General features: G+C 41.5%; 1 protein-coding gene across 2 annotated transcripts in view; it reads left to right on the plus strand.

Moving 5' to 3' along the window:
- Nucleotides 1-19,000, plus strand: part of GOLM1 (golgi membrane protein 1) — a 64,466-nt gene extending 45,466 nt beyond the window's left edge. Inside the window, exons 7-10 of one of the 2 annotated variants that reach the window (XM_082401236.1) lie at nucleotides 9,342-9,501; nucleotides 10,174-10,443; nucleotides 12,030-12,143; nucleotides 17,277-17,556. In XM_082401236.1, coding sequence (XP_082257362.1) covers nucleotides 9,342-9,501; nucleotides 10,174-10,443; nucleotides 12,030-12,143; nucleotides 17,277-17,353 — 621 coding nt within the window. In that variant the 3' untranslated portion in view covers nucleotides 17,354-17,556. Of the gene's footprint in view, nucleotides 1-9,341; nucleotides 9,502-10,173; nucleotides 10,444-12,029; nucleotides 12,144-17,276; nucleotides 17,557-17,576 lie in introns of those variants that run through there. The other variant, XM_082401237.1, reaches the window with a different exon arrangement.
- The last annotated feature ends 4,754 nt before the right edge of the window (nucleotides 19,001-23,754 follow it).

The raw sequence follows: 23,754 nt of genomic DNA on the forward strand, positions 1-23,754 counted from the left end.
TGGTCTGGAACCAAACCTGCGATGTCTTCAAGGTATGCCTGTATATTTTTCATAGATGCACATTATCAAGTTGAGGTAGTTCCCCTCTGTTCTTAATTTGTTGAGTGTTTTTATCAAGAAGAGCTGTTGGATTTTGCCAATGTTTTTTCTGCATTGAGATGATCATGTGTTTTTGTCCTTTATGCTATTGACATGATATTACATTAATTGATTTTTAGATGTTAAACTAACCTTGCATTGCTGGGAGAAATCCTACTTGGCCATGGTGTATAATCCTTTTGTATGTTGCTTGATTTGATTTGCTAGTATTTCGTTGATGATTTGGGGGTCTATATTCATATTAGGTCTATAGTTTTATTTTTTTGTAATGTCTTTCTCTGGCTTTGGTATCAGGGTAATTACTGGGCTCATAGAATGAGTTGGGAAGTATTCCTTCTTCTTCTGTTTTTTGGAAGAGTTTGTGAAGATTTAGAATTAAATGTTTGGTAGAATTCACCAGTGAAGCCATCTGGAACTGGGCTTTTGGGGGGCGGGGATTTTTAAATTACTACTTCAGTCTCTTGTTATAAGTCTGCTCAGATTTTCTGCTTCTTCTTTTTTTTTTTTTTTTTAAACATCTTTATTGAAGTATAATTGCCTTACAATGGTGTGTTAGCTTCTGCTTTATAACAAAGTTAATCAGTTATACATATACAATATGTTCCCATATCTCTTCCCTCTTGCATCTCCCTCCCTCCCACCCTCCCCATCCCACCCCTCTAGGTGGTCACAAAGCACCAAGCTGATCTCCCTGTGCTATGCGGCTGCTTCCCACTAGCTATCTATTTTACATTTGGCAGTGTATATATGTCCATGACACTCTCTCACCCTGTCACATCTCACCCCACCCCCTCCCCATATCCTCAAGTCCATTCTCTAGTAGGTCTGTGGCTTTATTCCCGTCTTGCCACTAGGTTCTTCATGGCTTTTTTTCCCCTTAGATTCCGTATATATGTGTTAGCATACTGTATTTGTTTTTCTCTTTCTGACTTACTTCACTCTGTATGACAGACTCTAACTCCATCCACCTCATTACAAATACCTCCATTTCATTTATTTTTATGGCTGAGTAATATTCCATTGTATATATGTGCCACATCTTCTTTATCCATTCATCTGTCGATGGACATTTAGGTTGCTTCCATGTCCTGGCTATTGTAAATAGAGCTGCAATGAACATTTTGGTACATGACTCTTTTTGAACTATGGTTTTCTCAGAGTATATGCCCAGTAGTGGGATTGCTGGATCGTATGGTAGTTCTATTTGTAGTTTTTTAAGGAACCTCCATACTGTTCTCCATAGTGGCTGTATCAATTTACATTCCCACCAACAGTGCAGGAGAGTTCCCTTTCCTCCACACCCTCTCCAGCATTTATTGTTTCTAGATTTTTTGATGATGGCCATTCTGACCGGTGTGAGATGATATCTCATTGTAGTTTTGATTTGCATTTCTCTAATGATTAATGATGTTGAGCATTCTTTCATGTGTCTGTTGGCCATCTGTATATCTTCTTTGGAGAAATGTCTATTTAGGTCTTCTGCCCATTTTTGGATTGGGTTGTTCGTTTTTCTGTTATTGAGCTGCATGAGCTGCTTGTAAATCTTGGAGATTAATCCTTTGTCAGTTGCTTCATTTGCCAATATTTTCTCCCATTCTGATGGTTGTCTTTTGGTCTTGTTTATGGTTTCCTTTGCTGTGCAAAAGCTTTTAAGTTTCATTAGGTCCCATTTGTTTATTTGTGTTTTTATTTCCATTTCTCTGGGAGCTGGGTCAAAAAGAATCTTGCTGTGATGTATGTCATAGAGTGTTCTGCCTATGTTTTCCTCTAAGAGTTTGATAGTGTCTGGTCTTACACTTAGGTCTTTAATCCATTTTGAGTTTATTTTTGTGCATGGTGTCAGGGAGTGTTATAATTTCATACTTTTACATGTATCTGTCCAATTTTCCCAGCACCACTTATTGAAGAGGCTGTCTTTTCTCCACTGTATATGCTTGCCTCCTTTATCAAAGATAAGGTGACCATATGTGCGTGGGTTTATCTCTGGGCTTTCTATCCTGTTCCATTGATCTATATTTCTGTTTTTGTGCCAGTACCAAACTGTCTTGATTACTGTAGCTTTGTAATATAGTCTGAAGTCAGGGAGCCTGATTCCCCCAGCTCCATTTTTCGTTCTCAAGATTGCTTTGGCTATTCGGGGTCTTTTGTGTTTCCATACAAATTGTGAAATTTTTTGTTCTAGTTCTGTGAAAAATGCCAGTGGTAGTTTGATAGGGATTGCATTGAATCTGTAGATTGCTTTGGGTAGTAGAGTCATTTTCACAATGTTGATTCTTCCAATCCAGGAACATGGTATATCTTTCCATCTATTTGTATCATCTTTAATTTCTTTCATCAATGTCTTATAATTTTCTGCATACAGGTCCTTTGTCTCCTTAGGTAGGTTTATTCCTAGATATTTTATTCTTTTTGTTGCAATGGTAAACGGGAGTGTTTTCTTAATTTCACTTTCAGATTTTTCGTCATTAGTGTATAGAAATGCAAGAGATTTCTGTGCATTAATTTTGTATCCTGCTACTTTACCAAATTCATTGATTAGCTCTAGGAGTTTTCTGGTAGCATCTTTAGGATTCTCTATGTATAGTATCATGTCATCTGCAAACAGTGACAGCTTTACTTCTTCTTTTCCGATTTGGATTCCTTTTATTTCTTTGTCTTCTCTGATTGCTGTGGCTAACACTTCCAAAACTATGTTGAATAATAGTGGTGAGAGTGGGCAACCTTGTCTTGTTCCTGATCTTAGTGGAAATGGTTTCAGTTTTTCTCCATTGAGGACAATGTTGGCTGTGGGTTTGTCATATATGGCCTTTATTATGTTGAGGAAAGTTCCCTCTATGCCTACTTTCTGCAGGGCTTTTATCATAAATGGGTGTTGAATTTTGTCGAAAGCTTTCTCTGCATCTATTGAGATGATCATATGGTTTTTCTCCTTCAATTTGTTAATATGGTGTATCACATTGATTGATTTACGTATATTGAAGAATCCTTGCATTCCTGGGATAAACCCCACTTGATCATGGTGTATGATCCTTTTAATGTGCTGTTGGATTCTGTTTGCGAGTATTTTGTTGAGGATTTTTGCATCTATGTTCATCAGTGATATTGGCCTGTAGTTTTCTTTCTTTGTGACATCTTTGTCTGGTTTTGGTATCAGGGTGATGGTGGCCTCGTAGAATGAGTTTGGGAGTGTTCCTCCCTCTGCAATATTTTGGAAGAGTTTGAGAAGGATAGGTGTTAGCTCTTCTCTAAATGTTTGATAGAATTCACCTGTGAATCCATCTGGTCCTGGGCTTTTGTTTGTTGGAAGGTTTTTAATCACAGTTTCAATTTCAGTGCTTGTGATTGGTCTGTTCATATTTTCTATTTCTTCCTGGTTCAGTCTCGGCAGTTTGTGCATTTCTAAGAATCTGTCCATTTCTTCCAGGTTGTCCATTTTATTGGCGTAGAGTTGCTTGTAGTAATCTCTCATGATCTTTTGTATTTCTGCAGTGTCAGTGGTTACTTCTCCTTTTTCATTTCTAATTCTATTGATTTGAGTCTTCTCCCTTTTTCTCTTGATGAGTCTGGCTAATGGTTTATCAATTTTGTTTATCTTCTCAAAGAACCAGCTTTTAGTTTTATTGATTTTTGCTATTGTTTCCTTCATTTCTTTTTCATTTATTTCTGACCTGATCTTTATGATTTCTTTCCTTCTGCTAGCTTTGGGGTTTTTTTGTTCTTCTTTCTCTAATTGCTTTAGGTGCAAGGTTAGGTTGTTTATTCGAGATGTTTCCTGTTTCTTGAGGTAGGCTTGTATTGCTATAAACTTCCCTCTTAGCACTGCTTTTGCTGTGTCCCATAGGTTTTGGGTCGTCGTATCTCCATTGTCATTTGTTTCTAGGTATTTTTTGATTTCCCCTTTGATTTCTTCAGTGATCACTTCGTTATTAAGTAGTGTATTGTGTAGCTTCCATGTGTTTGTATTTTTTACAGATCTTTTCCTGTAATTGATATCTAGTCTCATAGCGTTGTGGTCGGAAAAGATACTTGATACGATTTCAATTTTCTTAAATTTACCAAGGCTTGATTTGTGACCCAAGATATGATCTATCCTGGAGAATGTTCCATGCGCACTTGAGAAAAATGTGTATTCTGTTGTTTTGGGGTGGAATGTCCTATAAATATCAATTAAGTCCATCTTGTTTAATGTATCATTTAAAGCTTGTGTTTCCTTATTTATTTTCATTTTGGATGATCTGTCCATTGGTGAAAGTGGGGTGTTAAAGTCCCCTACTATGATTGTGTTGCTGTCAATTTCCCCTTTTATGGCTGTTAGTATTTGCCTTATGTATTGAGGTGCTCCTATGTTGGGTGCATAAATATTTACAATTGTTATACCTTCCTCTTGGATCGATCCCTTGATCATTATATAGTGTCCTTCTTTGTCTCTTATAATATTCTTTATTTTAAAGTCTATTTTGTCTGATATGAGAATTGCTACTCCAGCTTTCTTTTGATTTCCATTTGCATGGAATATCTTCTTCCATCCCCTCACTTTCAGTCTGTATGTGTCTCTAGGTCTGAAGTGGGTCTCTTGTAGACAGCATATATATGGGTCTTGTTTTTGTATCCATTCAGCCAGTCTGTGTCTTTTGGTGGGAGCATTTAATCCATTTACATTCAAGGTAATTATCGATATGTATGTTCCCATTCCCATTTTCTTAAATGTTTTGGGTTTGTTATTGTAGGTGTTTTCCTTCTCTTGTGTTTCTTGCCTAGAGAAGTTCCTTTAGCATTTGTTGTAAAGCTGGTTTGGTGGTGCTGAACTCTCTCAGCTTTTGCTTGTCTGTAAAGGTTTTAATTTCTCCATCACATCTGAATGAGATCCTTGCTGGGTAGAGTAACCTTGGTTGTAGGTTTTTCTCCTTCATCACTTTAAGTATGTCCTGCCACTCCCTTCTGGCTTGCAGAGTTTCTGCTGAAAGATCAGATGTTAACCTTATGGGGATTCCCTTGTGTGTTATTTGTTGTTTTTCCCTTGCTGCTTTTAATATGTTTTCTTTATATTTAATTTTTGACAGTTTGATTAATATGTGTCTTGGCGTGTTTCTCCTTGGGTTTATCCTGTATGGGACTCTCTGTGCTTCCTGGACTTGATTAACTATTTCCTTTCCCATATTAGGGAAGTTTTCAACTATAATCTCTTCAAATATTTTCTCAGTCCCTTTCTTTTTCTCTTCTTCTTCTGGGACCCCTATAATTCGAATGTTGGTGCATTTAATGTTGTCCCAGAGGTCTCTGAGACTGTCCTCAGTTCTTTTCATTCTTTTTTCTTTATCCTGCTCTGCAGTAGTTATTTCCACCATTTTATCTTCCAGGTCACTTATCCTTTCTTCTGCCTCAGTTATTCTGCTATTGATCCCATCTAGAGTATTTTTAATTTCATTTATTGTGTTTTTCATCATTGCTTGGTTCCTCTTTAGTTCTTCTACGTCCTTGTTAAATGTTTCTTGCATTTTATCTATTCTGTTTCCAAGATTTTGGATCATCCTTATTATCATTATTCTGAATTCTTTTTCAGGTAGACTACCTATTTCCTGTTCATTTGTTAGGTCTTGTGTGTTTTGACCCTGCTCCTTCATCTGCTGTGTGTTTTTCTGTCGTCTCATTTTGCTTATCTTACTGTGTTTGGGGTCTCCTTTTCACAGGCTGCAGGTTCGTAGTTCCCGTTGTTTTTGGTATCTGTCCCCAGTGGGTAAGGTTGTTTCAGTGGGTTTTGTAGGCTTCCTGGTGGAGGGGACTCTTGCCTGTGTTCTGGTGGATGAGGTTGAATCTTGTCTTTCTGGTGGGCACGTCCACGTCTGGTGGTGTGTTTTGGGGTGTCTGTGGCCTTATGATTTTCGGCAGCCTCCCTGCTAATGGATGGGGCTGTGTTCCTGTCTTGCTAGTTGTTTGGCATAGGGTGTCCAGCCCTGTAGCTTGCTGGTCGTTGAGTGAAACTGCGTCTTGATGTTGAGATGGAGATCTCTGAGAGATTTTTGCCGTTTGGTATTACGTGGAGCTGGTAGGTCTCTTGTGGACCAGTGTCCTGAAGTTGGCTCTCCCACCTCAGAGGCACAGCCCTGATGCCTGGCTGGAGCACCAAGAGCCTTTCATCCACACAGCTCAGAATATAAGGGAGAGAAAAAAATAGAAAGATAAAAAGAGGATAAAATAAAATAAAATAAAGCTATTATAATAAAAAATAAGAAAGAAAAAAAATTATCAAGAGTAAATGTATTCAGAAAAAATTTTTTTTAATTTTTAAAAATAGATTTATTAATTTTTTATAGTAAAAAATAAGAAAAAGATTTTTAAGAAAAAAATTTATTAAGAAAAAAAATTTTAATTTTTTAAAATAAAAAATATGAAAAAACTTATTAAAAAATTTTTTAATTTCTAAAAATAGAAAATACGGAAAAAATTATTAAGAAAGCATATATTAGGAAAAAAAAATTTTTTTAAGTAAAAAAAAAAAAAAAAAAAAAATGGAAGGACCTAACCCTAGGACTGATGGTGAAAGCAAAGCTATATAGACAAAATCTCACCCAGAAGCATATACATATACACTCAGAAAAAAAGGAAAAGGGGAAATTAATATATCCTGCTCCTAAAGTCCACCTTTTGAATTTGGGATGATTCGTTGTCTATTCAGGTATTCAACAGATGCAGGCACATCAAGTTGTTTGTAGAGCTTTAATCTGCTGCTTCTGAGGCTGCTGGGGGAGATTTCCCTTTCTCTTCTTTGTTCGTACAGCTCCCAGCGGTCAGCTTTGGATTTGGACCCGCCTCTGCATGTACGTTGCCTGAGGGCGTCTGTTCCCCGCCCAGACAGAACGGGGTTAAAGGAGCAGCTGCTTCGGGGGCTCTGGCTCACTCAGGCCGGGGGAGGGAGCGGTACGGAGGAGGCGGGGCGAGCCTGCGGCGTCAGAGGCGTCGTGACGTTGCAGCAGCCTGAGGCGCGCTGTGTGTTCTCCCGGGGAAGTTGTCCCTGGATCACGGGAGCCTGGCAGTGGCGAGCTGCACCGGCTCCCGGGAGGGGCGGTGTGGAGAGTGACCTGGGCTCGCACACAGGCTTCTTGGTGGCGGCAGCAGCAGCCTTAGCATTTCCTACCAGTCTCTGGGGTCCGCGCTGATGGCCGCAGCTCACGCCCGTCTCTGGGGTCCGCGCTGTTAGCCGCGGCTCGCGCCCGCCTCTGGAGTTCGTCTAGGTGGCGCTCTGAATACCCTCTCCTTGCGCGCCACGAAACAAAGAGGCAAGAAAAAGTCTCTTGCCTCTTCGGTGGCTGCAGACCTCCTCTCCGGCTCCCTCCTGGCTCGCCGCGGCACACCAACCCCTTCAGGCTGTGTTCACGCCGCCAACCCCAGTCCTCTCCCTGCGATCCGACCGAAGCCCGCACCTCAGCTCCCAGCCCCGCCTGCCCCAGCGGGTGAGCAGACAAGCCTCTCGGGCTGGTGAGCGCTGCTCGGCGCTGAGCCTCTGTGCGGGAATCTCTCCGTTTTTCCCTCTGCGCCCCTGTTGCTGTGGGATCCACGCTGATAGCCGCGCGGCTCGCACCCGTCTCTGGATTTCGTTTAGGCAGCGCTCTGAATCCCCTCTCCTTGCGCGCCGCGAAACAAAGAGGCAAGAAAAAGTCTCTTGCCTCTTCGGCAGCTGCAGACTTTTTCCCGGACTCCCTCCCGGCTAGCACCAAAGCCCGAGCCTCAGCTCCCAGCCCCCGCCCGCCCCGGCGAGTGAGCAGACAAGCCTCTCGGGCTGGTGAGTGCTGGTTGGCGCCGAGCCTCTGTGCGGGAGTCTCTCCGCTTTGCCCTCCGCACCCCTGTGGCTGCGCTCTCCTCCGCGGCTCCGAAGCTTCCCCCCTCTGCCACCCGCAGTCTCTGCCCGCAAAGGGGCTTCCTAGTACCTGGAAACCTTTCCTCCTTCACGGCTCCCTCCCACTGGCGCAGGTCCCGTCCCTATTCTTTTGTCTCTGTTATTTCTTTTTTCTTTTACCCTACCCAAGTACGTGGGGATTTTCTTGCCTTTTGGGAGGTCTGACGTCTTCTGCCAGCGTTCAGTGGGTGTTCTGTAGGAGCAGTTCCACGTGTAGATGTACTTCTGCTGTATCTGTGGGAAGGAAGGTGATCTCCGCGTCTTACTCTTCCGCCATCTTGCCCCTCTTCCCCCTCTGCTTCTTCTTGAATCAGCTTTGGTAGTGTGTGTCTTCCTAGGAACTTGTCTGTTTCAGCTAAGTTACCAAACTTGTTGGCAAACAATTGTTCTTAGTATTTCCTTATAATAAAACTTTTTTATCTGTGTAAGGTTGGTAGTGTTATCCTCTTTCATTTTTGATTTTAGTAATTTGAGTTTTTTTTATTCTCAGTTCATCTAGCTAAAGCATTGTCAATTTTTTTCATCTTTCAAAGAACTAACTTTTGTTTTCATTGATTTTCTTTATTTTCTTTTCCATATGTCATTAATTCCTGATCTAATCTTTATTATGTCCTTCCTTGCTTTAGGTTTAGTTTGCTCTCTTTTTTCAAGTATCTTAAGGTGAGAGATTAGGTTATTAATTTGAGGTCTATCTTTTTTCTTGAGATAGGCCTGTAAATGTCCCTCTTAGTACTGCTTTAACTGCCTTCCAGAAGTTTGATGTGTTGTGTTTTTAATTTTTCTCAAGGTATTTTCTAATTTTCCTTGTGATTTCTTTGGCCCATGGGTTATTTAGGAGTATGTTATCTAATTGCCACATATTTGTGAATTTCTCAAAAAATTTCATTCCTGTTATTGATTTATAATTTCATTCCATTGTGACCAGAGAGCATACATTGTATGATTTCAACATTTAAAATCTGTTGAGGTTTGTTTTGTGTCCTAGCATCTGTCTGTCCTGGAGAATAGTCAGTGTGCACTTGAGAAGAATGTGTATTTTGCTCTAGTTGGGTTGGGTGCTCTGTAGATGTCTGTTCAGGTGGTTTGTCATGTTGTTCAAGTCTTCTCTTTCCTTATTGATCTTCTGCTTACTTGTTAATACACTATTAAAAGGTTTCTCTGGGAGATGTGGACCCAGCCTCAGATCTTCTGCTTTATGCCAGGTGGTAGGGCATGACCTGGGTAGAGTGTGGCATTTCTCAGGGTTTCCATGTTCTTATTCATCAGAAGGACGTAGTGGTCCATTGCATTGCTCAGCGTTGTTGAAGGTTTATGGTCATGGAGCCCCTGGCTGCCTGTGGTCCTGTTTCAGCTCCGAGCCCCCAGTGAGCCCCAGCCCAGGCCACAGGAAGCAGGCCTGCCCCAGGTAGAGGTGCCACAAGCAAGAGGGAACATGCCCAGCAACAGCGAGCCCCAGACACCAGTCCCCAGTTCTGAGGCGGCTTTGGATTTGAAGAAACAAGGCGAGAAAGGTAAGTGAAGCTTGGCAATGACATGTTTTAAGCCCTCTTCAGGGTCCCTTGCCAATAGAAAGCATAGCAGCGGGTCATGCCCTCCACTCCACACAAATACACAGGGCAGAGTTAGCTGCTGGCGGCCGGTGGGGACTCAGTAACGGGGCTGCAGGTGGCAGATGAGTGTCTCTCTGGCACCTGGACTTGGGGCCACGGGCTTTTTCTCTGCCTTGCTGATGTCTCACATTGTAAACTAAGTGCCTAGTTCTTTGGCAGCTCTGTAAAGGCAGGTCCAGGCAGAGCCTTTATTCAGGACAGTGGTGGGACTGTGGGATTAAGGGGACGTGGCTGAGTCCTAGGCAGCTGTCGTTGGCTCCCAAGCACTCGTCTTAAACAGGACGATCAGATAACCTCAGCAGTGCAGCCTCCTCCACTTGCAGGGTGTCTCTGTGAGCCAGATAACTTAGTCTGAATTTTTTTTCTAAGCCATTTCCTCTTCCTGGTGGTTCTGAAGATGAGCTGCGGGCATAGAGAGGCCTGGAGTCTGCTGAGGCCACAAAAGAAATGATCCACCTGCCCCGTCAGTCCACAGCCCTTGGGAAGGCTCTGGGAATTGAGTGGTACGAGGGTTTCTGGTTTTGTCTTAATTAATTGCTAGTGAGGTCACAGCTAACTATGTTCTGTGCACAGAGGGAACCAAGGAGATGCAGGTCGCCAGCAAGGAGGAGCTTCAGAGGGACGGCCTGGGGCTGCTGAAGGAGCCAGGGCGAGAGCAGAATGTGGAGGAAGACAGACGTGTGGGCGGAAAAGGCCATGTAGAACCCGGAGAAGTGGGCCACACCCCACAGGTGCCAGCTGCCCTGTTGGCAAGCCAGGAGAATCAGGAGATGGAGGGCCCTGAGCGGGACCAGCTCGTCATCCCCGACGGGCAAGAGGAGGAGCAGGAGGCTGACGAGGAAGGTGGGTGAGATTGTCTACCTGGCACCAGCCTCCTCAGTCTCCTTCCTGACGCAGGATGGGCAGCCATGAGGATTACCAAACAGCAGGTCACCGTTTGGTGGTTCGTTTTGTTTTGTACGTGCTATCCAGCAGGAGGCAGGACAGAAGAGCCGTCACTCCCAGCACTTGGAACTTTTAGAAATAATATTCACAGGGAGCCTAGGGGGCTTTCCAGGTGGAAGACCTTGGGATGGGAGCTGAGCGTCGAGTACACATAGGTCTCCTGCCAGGTGGACCCCGCGCCTCATCTTTGTTGCTCCACTTCCGCATGCGGTTTCACCAGCAGTACCTGGCAAGCAGATGGAGGAAGGAGGGACGGAAGGATTGGCTAGATGGAGTTTCACGCATGTTTGAGCCTTGCAGAAAAGTGACGTGGGAATCCCACCTTTCTGGTTTGGTTGACTTTTCTCTTTTTTAAAGAAAAGTGTGGGAAACTGAGATTAGCAGAATATTCTGGGGTGTATTTTGGTCCCTGAAAGATGGGGAAAATTTCAATCCTAGCTAAGCCAGGAGTGCTTAGACAGAAGACACCTGTGTTCTGAGCCTGATCAAGTGACAGAAGTTGGGGAATGTACTTATTTGCAGAAGTTACCCTGATTCCATTTAAATCTTAATTTTCACTCAAGCTTCTGACAACTGTGTTCTCACAAGTTTTCAGTTAAAGAATTGGGGGGAAAAAAAGAAAAAGGGAAACTGTGGTGGCTGATCAGATTGGCATTCAAGTTTCAGACCATTCAGTAGCTGGTCATCAAGTGCAACCGCTACCAGTGGGCCTGAGATACTGCTGGGGCTGTGTGTCACACCTTGTCCTGGGTCAGCTGTAACGGTCTGATTAGTAGGATAAAGCTACAGGAAACGCAGGCCTGGCCTTTGTTTCCACTTCAGGCAGTGAGTGCAGGGAAATAGAACTAGAGCTGCCTTTTCCAGGCACACTTTTTTAACAAAAGATTTTATTTACCTACCTATATACAGATATAAAATGTTTACATTAAACCCTGTGAGTATGTTTCTTGAATGCATTCTGTCCCGATCTTCTTTTCTGGTTGCTGTTCTCTCCAGGGATGAATGCGGTGATGAATGGTCTAATTCTGTGAAAATTTTATCCTTTGGCTCACAGTAGGCACTCTGTTTCCTTCTCTCGGGGCAATGAGCCATTCTAAGGAGACGGCTGCCATTAACCAGCCACCCGTAGTTTCCAAAAACAGTGGTGCCTTCCTTTAACCTTGAGTTGATTGTCTCTTTAAAAAACTGGGATTTTGGTTTGGTGAGCTAGTTACCCCGTTTCCAGCCTGGAATATAGCCCTTTATTTAGGGCCATATTTTGTATAGATTCAGAATTGGAGTGGGGCATACATAAGCAGAGAACGCCTGCATGGTATTCGCACTGGAAGCAAGCACGTGCGTCCCTGTCATTTCCTGAGAGGAAGCAAAAAGATCTGATTGTTAAACCAGGATTGGGATAACCCCAGTACCTGGGCTCTGGTGTTCCCATGGCATCGAGAGAGAAATGATGTAGCTTATGTTTTATGGCTCTGCTAATTTTATAGGGAGAAACCAGCAAAAACTGGGAGCAGATGATGACTACAACATGGATGAAAATGAGGCAGAATCTGAAACAGACAAGCAGGCAGCCCTTGCGGGGAATGACAGAAACGGAAATGGTAATTAATGGTGGTGGGTGGGGTCGCCTTTCATTTCTGCTTTGTGGTCGTTCACTTTTGCAGTGACTGTACACCGAAGCCCAACAATAATAGTGTAAACGATCCATCATTAGAAGACTTTGTTTTCTTCAGAAGCCTTCGAGTGTAGGGGCAGTGGAGGGAGGTGAAGGGTTGAAAAGGCCACGACAAAGACGTGTCAGAAAGTCTGCATGTATGATGTGGGGCTCAAGCCCTCAGGAATCAGTGAGGATTTGTGTTCGGTGACATTTAGGGATTTCCCAACAAAATGGTAGTTCACTGCTTCGTTACTCCACAGCACCAGTTGAAAAGCCCCGATACACGCACAGAGCTTCCAGGCAGCTGTTTATAGTAGCACTTCGTGTTATTGTTATTTTGAATTCTTGAGGAGTCCAGGCCAGCAGGATGATCAGATTCTGGATCTGTCTGCCCCTTGTGACTGGATTCAGGTTGAACATTTTCTAGGTGCGGTTGTGTTCCTCTGGTTCCCCACCAGGAGGCACGGAATGGCAGGTTGATCCTTGGTTAAGGTGGTGCCCACCAGGTCTCTCCGTTGCAAAGGTCCATATTCTGTGTGTAATACATCGTCTAGAGGGGGATGCTTTGAAATAGTGTGGCTTTGCCATCCATTGAAAACCGTTGTCTAAATGATAACTCCTCACATTTATTAACTGCCGTTCTTTAAGGACCCCCTCACCCCTGACGTGTACACATGTGAGCGCACACACACACACACACACACTCTCTCTCCCTCTGTGTCTTCCCCCCTTGTTTTAGTATCACTGTGGACTCAAGGTTTCCTTTTTTGAAATTCGTTTTTCCATCAGGCTCTTGGTGTTTCTTTCTGTTTTTAAGAGCTCTCTATATGCTGGGGAGGTTGGCCTTTATCTGTGATTTAAGTTGCAAATACTGCCTGGCAGTGTGTCTTGGTTTTGCTTATGGTTTTTTGCCATGTGAAAGTTTCAAAAATTTTTGTCTTTTCTTTTATTGCCTCTAGATATTGAGTCACAGTTTTCTCATCTAGACTTGAAAGGAATTCACCCATGTTTTTGTTCAGTATGCTTTCAAATTTTTTTGGTTCCATTATGAAATAAAACAGATTCACAAAACCACACATAACAAGTGAGTTTTTAGAAGGTAAACACGTTGTAACTGCCCCCTGCCTTGCTGGTCAAGAAACAGAACTTGGGGGGCCCTCATGAGGCTCCTTCTCTGTTGCTCGTCCTGTCCCAGCACCTCCCCTCCCTGTACTAGAAATGCCTATCCTGACCTTTCCAGTCGGCATTTGCTTGAATTTCTTTATGGGTTTATCACTCAAGTGGGCATCCCTGGACACCATAGTTTAGTCTTGCCCGTTTTCTTAAATTTGATATGTCTTAAGTCTCTGAGTCTCCAGGTTCCCCCTCCATTCCTTTCTCTTTTTTTGTTTACAGTCTGTTTAAGAGCCATAGCTGTTTGACCTGGAATTTCCCACAATCTGGATAGTGTTGATTGTGTATTCATGGTTTGGTGTAGTGTATTCTTCTTTCCTCCCTATTTCCTGCAGATCACCAGCTGATATCTAGGTGGTATTTTAATTCAACTCTTCCTATTTCATTTGTTAATTGGAATATTTTATAAACAGATGTCAGTGGTATTGTTCATATAGCATAGGCAGGATAAATGCTTCTCCTAAGCATTGGTAATTTACTGTGAAATTTACCAATTTTCACAGTAAGGAATTATTTCCTCTCATCTTCTGAAGGTGACCATTTAAAAAATATAAACTTGAGGATTTAAACCTTTTTGACAGGTTTCACTCAGTTGCATTTATTATCCTTTTTGAAGTTCACATTGTCCCATCTTCTTTGGCTAGTGGGGTCTTCCCCACTTTCATCTGAACCTTTTGGTTCTTTTGTCCCTGTCCTGCTCAGCCACTGCTTCACTCCACTCAGTGCTTTTTCTCTGTGAGGGGCTCTACCTAGGAAGGACCCAGAAAGGAGCCAGTTTCAGAGGGAGCCTCCACCAGCTCCTTTGTCTTACCATGGACACTCTGTGGTCACTTGCTATGGTAGTAGCAGAAACACTGCCACTTCCAGCTGCAGTTCTCCCACTGGCCCAGGTACTTTCTGGTGTAAACCTGTTGGCTGTTAGGGGTTCTGTTGTTCTCAGGTCCATCTGATGCTCCATTGCTTCCCTGTTTTCTTTCGATGCCCCGATCATATGGGTCGCTGTCCATGGTTTGTTTTTAACCGCTTGTATTTTGGGGGTCTGCGGGACTCCTTGTCATCTAGTTTTGTTCTAAATGTTCTCCAGTTTTTGAGTTTTTAAATTTAGTTGCTTTATGTAGGGACTCTGAGAGGTTCAAAAACTACACCACTGTTTCTACCATCTTTCCAGAATCCTCCTCTGCTTTCATATTTTACATTTCGATCTCTTGATTCATTTGAATCATTTCAGATGTATTCAGGTGAATGGCACAAGGTGTGGGTCCAATTTTCGTTTTCCAAAGATGTTTACAATTGGCCCAACACCATCTTAATTCACCGCCTCAGAGTTAGTGATCTGAGGTGCTACCATCATCATACACTAAATTTTTATATGTACTTGGTCCTAATTTCTGGATTTTCTATTTTTGTTCCATTGGTTTGTCTCTTGATTTGCAGTGTACCACATTACTCTTAACAGCTTTTTAAAAAAACATATGTGGCAAGTTGAGTTCCTCTAGAAAATCCCAGCCAACATCTCTTTGTCATTTTTGATTCCTTCTTGAATTCAGATTAGAAGTATATTAGTTCTTCTCAGTCTATTCGTGTCTTTTACCCTCTTTTTCATATTTCGCATTTCTGCCTTTCTGATCTGTGTTGAGAATTATTGCCTCAGAAATATCTTCCAGTTCAAAAATTTTTCCTGCAGCTATGCCTTATCTGTTCTTTAACTTTTCATTTCTAAACTTTATACTTGGCCATTCTTTATGGGCCCTTATTCCTTGCTCATGTTTTCAAACACCTTTTATTTCTCTAACTATATCAGGGTTGTTTCATATTTCATATTTTCCAATTGCAATATCTGAAAACTTTGTGGGTGTTTCTATTTTGTTTCTGCAGGCTCTCCTCGACCCCTTGTTTCCTTGTTGTGTTTTGTGCTTCTTAACTGTGAGCTACTGCTTTCCTTGGAACTCTACCTGTGGGAAGTCTTTGAGGACTGAGTCAGTTGTATTGGATTAGAGACGGTCGCTTGCCTCTGCCAGTCTCAAGGAGGGTACTACAAACTCACAACCCCTTCAGTAAAGTAGATTGTCATCTTCAGGGTTTTTTTTTTTTTGGACCACATGGAAAAAATGTGAGTTCAAAGTATATACCTGTACAGTCATCTCATGCAGTTAAGAATCCCCGACTCCACACACTAGGCTTTCTTGCTGTCCCCCTTTCATTGCAAGTTTATTTCCTATTACCTTTAAGCCAAGGATGTGAACCTTTGGGGTTTCAGCTTTATATAGGCATCCCCTTCTTGACTCCCCACCTTGAGGGGAGCCCTTGTCTTTAGGGCCTGTCCTCCTGCACCTTTTGAAGCTGTGAAGGGAGAAGCCCAGAGTCTTCAGGCTTCAGCACAAGTCCTCAGGGCAAAAGCTGGCATTGATGCTTATTACCTTCAGGAGTTGACACTTCCACTTCAGTTTTGGCCTCACAGATTCCTCCTTTTAGTGTCATTCATAGGCAATGCATTTTAATGTTTTATTTAATTAAAATTTTTTTTCACTTTTCATCTTGAAATAATTTAGACTTAAAAAAAAAAAAAACTAGTAAGAATTTCCATATATCCTCCATCCAGGTCCCCCAAATGTTAACATCTTATGTAACTACAGTACAGTTATCAAAATGAAGAAATTAATACTGATATAATGCTATTATCTATAGACATTATTCAAATTTCTTGAATTGTCCAACTAATATCCCTTTTCTGGTCCAAGATCTAATCCAGGATCATACACTGCATTTAGCATTGTACTTAGTGTCTTTTAACTTAAGTGTTCTTAGTGACAGAACCTTCTGTCTTTATCATTTGTATCATTGATAATTTTTGAAGTGTTCTGGCCAGTTGTTTGGTAGAAAGTTGTTTGATTCAACAATGCATCCTTAAAAAATGTCTTTCATATTTTATCCAGCATGTCACTCACTACAGTTGGTTGTTTGGGGTTTCTGAAATTGGAAGTCTCAAGTTGATTTTTAAATTATTTTCATAGACTCTTTAGGTAATTTTTTCTTTAATGCAAAAGATGAACACATTAGGAGTCAGAATTTTAAACAGATACAAGTTAGATGTGTGACTTTGCAGTGAAGCCTTGGGATCGTTCATCCCTTATACCCAGGCGTCCTTATAAGGATTTGACCTTGTACCTGCTAAGACTTTAAACAAATTGAGGAGTGAGGCAAAGGAAAGAAGCTAAATGTTCTGTAAGCTCTTTTAAGAAAGAATTTTAAGTTGAAATCATTTTAAAATTATGTCATCAAGATAGTTTAAGACCCTGCTTGCTCCAGGGAGAATTAGAAGAAAGAGGCATTAGCTCCAACTTTATTAGAGAACTTAAGGCAGCCGTTTATTTAATAAAATTGTCAACCATTTAATGTGCAGTAGTTGTAAATAAGGATCTTGCTTTTAGGTTTTATTTGTGATGTGTCTTTTTATGTCCTTTGTGTATCAAAGGATAGAGTAAGGAGGCTGGAAGCCATGTCTAGACATCAGCTCTGTAATGAGAGCTTTGGCGTCACGAAAGCTGACCTAAGTTGCGAATGGCTTTTAGGAGGCAGTGTGCTTGCTGCCCGAGGTGCGGGAACAGAGATTCAGGCAACCCACAAGGTTCACGATCATGTCAGAAGTTCCATGAGAGTACGTTTTATATTGTCCATTTGACAGGACGTTATTTCACTCTTTCACACAATTACGGAGTTTTTAGATGCTTTAACTATCTTCTCCTTGATTAGCAGTGCACTTCCATGTTGTAATGTTACTGTGGGAGATACAGTCCTCTTTATGATACAGCTTCTAGACATTTATGTCCAATGGGACCTGCCTGGGCTGGGTTTCTCAAAATGTTTAATACTAGAACATTATGTTGTTGTTGTTTTCCTTTTTTAGTTCTTAACGCTGAAAATCAGAAAGGAGGCAAAATAAATTTACTAGAACAGCGAGAAAAGAGGAATCATACACTCTGAATCAAACTGGAATCACATACTTTGTGTCAGAATTGAACAGAGATCACTACAAAATATTCATGAGGGATTGAATACTGTGAAATGTACTAAGTAAAATATCTAAAGATGATTATTGTGGAGTTTTAGTTTGTATTCACTATGTAGGAAAATGAGATTGTCTTTGAGACACTTTTGAAGTGTCTGTATTGAGATGTCAAAATTGTCGAAATTTGTTGGCTAATAGGTATTTCATGAGAAGATCAACACCAGAAATAGAACACAGGTTCTCCTTCAAGTACGGCAGCAGTAGGATTCTACCGTGGAAGTAACTTCTGACGTGAAGGAGACCCACCGCACTTACAGAGCTCCTTGTCCTCAGTTCCCTCTGGAGTCATTCTCTTCTCCACATGCTGTGCTGAGTGACGGGTACCAGCCCCTGGTATTTCTCCTCGGTGGGCACTGAATGATTTTTGGTTTATCCTCCTGTAGCCACCTCTGGTTCTGACAATCAGTGGCCTAGAGCACTGAGTGTTAACACAAACATCACTAGCAACGGTGTTAAACAAGTCTAAACACAAAGGTGTTTTGTGCGATAATTTTTTAAAAGATTACTTGTATAATAACCCTTGTCATTAATGTACAAAATGCTTTTAAGTGACTTGTAATTTGAATACTTGTGATCTATACTTGCCTTGCTTAATATGTGTGGGCAAAGCAAAATCTTGTGTAATAGTCCTTAGACTTTTGTGGGTTAGACTTCTGACACAGCAGGGGCCAAAGCAGAGCTGACCCTGGCTGCCTGCGGCAGAACAGTGAGGGCAGCACAGTACTGTGGGGAGAACTGCCTACTTCGCTACTAGAAGAAAAGAAGAGAAAGCTGATGTTGAAGGATATATACATCATTACAAATTTGGAAAGATTAGAAAGTCAAGAGAAATGCAATAGTTGTTCGTGTCAGTTTACACATTTAGCATGTGGTAAAGGACTATCACAAAACTGATTTAAAAATCAAGTTAATCTGAAAACGACTAATCATAATTTACATTAATAGTGACGTCAGGTTTGACTTGAGTTGGTTCTTAACATTTTAAGGTAAATAGGTTCTTGCCGGGCTTGTGAATGACTGGCAAAGTCACACTAATGACCTTTAGTGAGGCTCTCTAGAGGGTAGGTGGGTGGTGATGCTTTATTAAAATACATTTTGAGTCATGGGATTTGAGATGCAGGGGCCTCAGGTCATTGGACATAACTAACTAACTCCCTTGTTTACAAAGAAGAAACTGGGGCCCGGAGGAGTTCTGAAGCTTCTCCAGGCCAGCAGCCCGTCAGCTGGAGTGCCTGCGTCACGGCCAGCTGTGGACTCCGGGTGCCACTGGCAGTCACTGAGGGCAGGACCTGGTTTGCATTCAGGTTAAGATCTCCAACTTGAATGCTGTGTGATATTCTCCTACCTAATCACTAAGATTAAACTTTCTACCCAGAAAAGGCAACTGAAGAAGGGTATGAAAGTAGCTTTATAAGATACTTATCTAAGTCCTTGTCCAACCTCCCTCTGTGTCTTAGTCTTAGGGTTGATATTCTCTCTTGCTTAGCCTTTATTCATCTCATGTTTAATCAGTATGCCTAGAGTTGCTGAGAAATAAAATACTGTTAGTTCAACTTTTAAAACTGCTTTCAGTTTTCCCTTCATCCCCTGCTGGATCCCTAAGGAATCAGCTTGTAAACTGTGGATTAAGCATGGTGGTTTGCCTTATTAATTCAACCTTTTGTGGAATGAGATGTCATTGTAAATTTAAAAAATCATGATTTCATCTCCTGTACAGAGGCACCAAAAGGCCATCTGTTCAGGAGGTGTGTACTTTAGCTATTTCTTCAAGCAGTCATGCTTTATTACTGTTGACTTCCCTTGGGATCACAGACACCTCTTCCAAGGAATCATCTAGAGGTGTCACGGTTATTTAAAAAACAAACAAAACCTGTGTAATAAGCATCAAATAGATATCAGACCCCCAACCTTGGTCTTTTGGGTTCATCCAAAATTAAACCAGCAAGGTAGTCCAATTTTTAATAGGTATAAACTCTTTATTTGATTCACACCCTCCTCTATACTGTCAGATGGTGTGTTAGACAGGAGTGATGATTCATTTGATCTTTTTTCCTGCAGGTAGGACTGCAGGTGAAAATTCCCTAAGCAATTTTGGACTAGATTTCATGAATTATCTAATCACCACACATAGTATACCTTTGTGTGATAGAATTTGAGAAATAAACCATTATCTGTTAAGTCAGTATGCTGTCATTAAATAACTAGATTGATAACTAGCCTGACTGATATAGTTTTAATTGGTAATAGGTGGCTATCTATTCATAGTAGAACTTGGAAATGGTGTAAGAGAATTGTGATTTCAGGGTGCTTTAAGGTCCAGGGGGAATTGGTCTATTCCCACTATGTATTTTAGCCTAAAAGATTATTATAAATAATAAATGATAGTTTATAGGACACTCAACCAACTTCTAACACTTGTCTTTGAAATAAGTTTGAAAACAAATATATACATTTTAAAGTTTCCGTCAACTGTGGGTTATATTAACATTTTTTCACATAGTTAGCTTAGACTGAAAATGTTCATTAGTGTTAGAAAGTTGGGGAAATGGCTTATCTTGTGTATTTAAATGTTTGTATGTTTGTTTGTGTACTATTTCAGCTCAGAGGGCAACACTTTCTTAAAAAGTGTACTAACTAAGCCACTGTTCTGTAACAGCTGGTTTGTAAAGGATTACGCAGAAGTAGTTATCTTGCCATGCACTTAAAAAAAAAAACAAAAAAAACAAAGAAACAAAAATACTAAACTAAAATGCTTCTATCCTTGTTGGTGCACCTGTGAAACACATCTCTGGGAAAGTTAGTTACATGACTTGAAATATTCTCATCTGTAAACTATATATAAACTTAAGGTGACATTTTTATAAACCAGGACCCTAACCAAGACAAATGCCTACTTCTTATCCTTACTCCTTAGAATAAAATTAAATGTTCTAGGGACTTCCCTGCTGGTCCAGTGGTTAAGACTTCGCCTTCCAATTTAGGGGGTGCGGGTTCAATCCCTGGTGGGGGAGCTAAGATCCCACATGCCTCGCAGCCAAAAAACCAAAACATCATAAAACAGAAGCAATATTGTAACAAATTCAATAAAGACTTTAAAAATGGTCCACATCAAAAAAAAAAAAAAATCTTAAAAAAAAATGTTCTAAAGTAGAATAAAAATCCTGAGTCAAGTGACATAGGCTTACACTTCATACCCTTACAGAGATTCTAATTAATACTGTGGGAGTGCTTGGTAAATATTTGACTATTTAAAGTCCAAGTAAATGATTGTGACTGATCAATGTTTTAATTTTTAGAACCTTTATAAACAGATTTAGATGAACAAATGCCTTTTTAGAATGAATGTTAATAAACACATGGGAATTAGGATAAAAACTCAAGGCTTATTAAGAGGTAAGCCGGAGTCTTTGTGGAAGAGCTCCTGATGTTAGAGCTTGCTTTTTACTAATTTGTCTCTCTTAAAGCTGTAGTGAAATGCAATGGAACCTCCAGTATAATGTGACATGTCTGCCTTTATCCAGAAATCAAACCTTCACCTGAATATTTTAACTCAGTCCAAAAAAGCTGCTGCATTATCAACATTTAACATCTGAGCATCATTTAAAAGAGTAGTTCTGTGACCTTAACCAGCAGTCTACAACTGCCAGTTTTTTCCCTGTGAAGGATATCTTGGTATAATAACATCCTTGCTCTCGTTTTTTGAGATGGGTTCATTCAGAAGTTATTTGGGAAGTCAACAGATAACACATCTGTGGTCAAAACAAAGCACCACACTTTCCTTTAAACTTGGCTTAATGTCTGAATTCTAAACAGAAGGTTGCAGGTATTTTATCTTTATCTTTGCAGTAGTTTAGAAATTCAGAGTTTTACATAACTTTATGTGATCCTGGAAAAGCTGATAATTCTCTTTTTAAATAGAAGGAATAGAAGGCAATGTTAGCAGAGGACTACAGAAAAAAGTCATAGTGTAAGTGAATGCAACTTCTTCACCTCACTGGAAGCAAACTGTTTAGGGGTAAAGCTACCAGACTTCAACTTGCCACCTCCAAGTTCCTCTGCACTCTTAGTGTCCTGTGTTCTCACCATCAAGTGTCTCTGTTATTAAAGGGAGCCCCGGAGGCCTTGTTTTACCTTCTCTATTCAGTTTTCCAACAAATTGCCTCCAGGATGTCTTTTACATGTTTAAAAGATCCACATCCCATTAATTGAGTGAGCAAGTTCTGGAACAATGAAGGCCTTTTTCTCAAGTTTATACTACAGCTGGGAAGACAGAAACAATTAACTATTTAAATTACAACTGAAAATGCTAAGCACTTTTAAAGGGTTTGGCCTAAACCAGGAGATGGAGACACCTTCTCTGAAGATGTCACATTTCAGCTGAAAGGATAAAGGGAAGCTATCTAAGAGAAGAGGCTTGCTGGTCAGAGGAAAAGCAACAGAGCTGCAGCTTGAGAAGCCAAGGGGAGAGGGCAGAAATGGAGTGGCCAAATTGGGCATTGGTGGGTGAAGACTATATCATTAACCAGAGAATAGTGGATCTTTCACGATCATACCAGCTCCTCCAAGAACAGGGCGGGGCAAGGATGACTGGGGGGAAATCAGTTCTTCGCAATGACTCTGTCTTCATTACTTCATCCCACGCACTCACACCTCAGCTTACTCTCCAGACTCTGCCCCACCTCTGCAAGAAAGGTCTCCCTGCTGTCGCCAGCAACCTCTGTCAAATCCAGTGGGCCCATTTTGGTCCTTATCTTAGGCCTTTCAGTTGTCTGTGGCCCTGCATTATTTTCTGGCTAAATCTCCTTTGCAGGCTTTTGCATAGCCGGAGCGGAACTCCCTTAAACTTTGCTAAACAGGGTGCTCTTTGACCAATAACTGAGGTAATGTTTTAGAAAAGTCAAGAGTCTTATGAAAATAGTGACATAAAAACTTTGCCAGAAGGTGGCATGGCATGATTTTAAGGTGCTCACTTATGTTTCATCTACCTGCTCCCCCCACCCCCGTTCCCTGGCCCACTCTTAGAACTTGGCTGTCCCAACTCTATTCCTTGGGACCAATCTCAGGCCCTTCTACATGCTCCCTGAGCAATTGCAACCCCCAGTCCAGGCTTTAGTTTACATCTTTGCAGCCACTTAGTCCTCAGTTCATGTCTACCCAAGAATGCACCTTTCAGCTCCACACCAGACTACTTGCTGTCTTCACTAGGATGTCTTTCAACGACATCTCAATAGGGACTTCCCTGGTGGTCCAGTGGTTAGGACTCCACGCTTCCACTGCTGGGGGGCGTGGGTTTAACCCCTGGTTGGGGAACTAAAATATCACAAGCCACGCAGCCAAAAAAAGAAAAAAAAAAGACATCTCAACATCTAAAACAATCTTTATCCCCAAACCTCGTCTCCTATTTTGCCTATATAAGCAAATGGCACCACTCCATCTAGTTATCAAAGCCATAAAACCTACGAATCATCACCATTGAGTCCCACAAACTCACCCAATCATTACCAAGTCCTGTACCTCCTTTATCTTTTGATTCTATTAACTTTCCTCTATTCCCTCTGCCACTACCTTAATTAAGACCAACCATCATTTCCTCTCACCTGAGGAGCTTCCCTGCCTGCAGCCTTGTCCCCTTTTGAACCAGCAGTCTTGAGCAAGCAGATCTGATTTGATCCTGTTGTTTCCCCGAGTCAAACCTTTAAGTGGTATCCACCAACATCAGACAGTCAAATTCGTTCACCTGGCTTCCCAGGTTCTGGAGGACTGGCCTCCCCTCACTTCTCAAGCTCATCCCTCCAGCCCCTTGTCCCGCTCTATACTTTAGTCAAACTGCCGCCTTCTCATCTCAGGCTTGTGCACATCTGTGTCCCTGTCTAGGACCCCTTTACCAGCTAATAATGCCTCTTTATTAATCTCTGGGACCCAGATGAGATGGAGACTTTCTCCATAAATCTTTTATGTGAGGTGGTTCTCCTACACCAGCATACTGCATTTTCCCCAGGATAAAGACCTGTCTGCTTTTCTGCATTCTTAAGGTTGTTAGATCTGTGAGGGGAGAGGTGGTCTTATTTCCCCCATCATTTTTTTTAGCACCTCGAATGGCAGATATTTTAAAAGTTCTAAAAAATGTAACTTTCAGCTTTTCTGATTAGAAACCTGCAGTTAAAACTTAGGAACACTCTTTGCTCTTAAGAAGACCCACTCCTGAAAAAACAGCCTTAGGTGCTCTCTAATTAGGCAGAACACTTGCTCAGTAACTTTCATTTACATTAGCTGACCTAATTAGACATCATTTAAAAAACGCCAGAGTGCCCTCTTA

This window comes from Balaenoptera borealis (assembly GCF_965194805.1).
Source record: "Balaenoptera borealis genome assembly, chromosome: 8".
Lineage (NCBI taxonomy): Eukaryota > Metazoa > Chordata > Mammalia > Artiodactyla > Balaenopteridae > Balaenoptera > Balaenoptera borealis.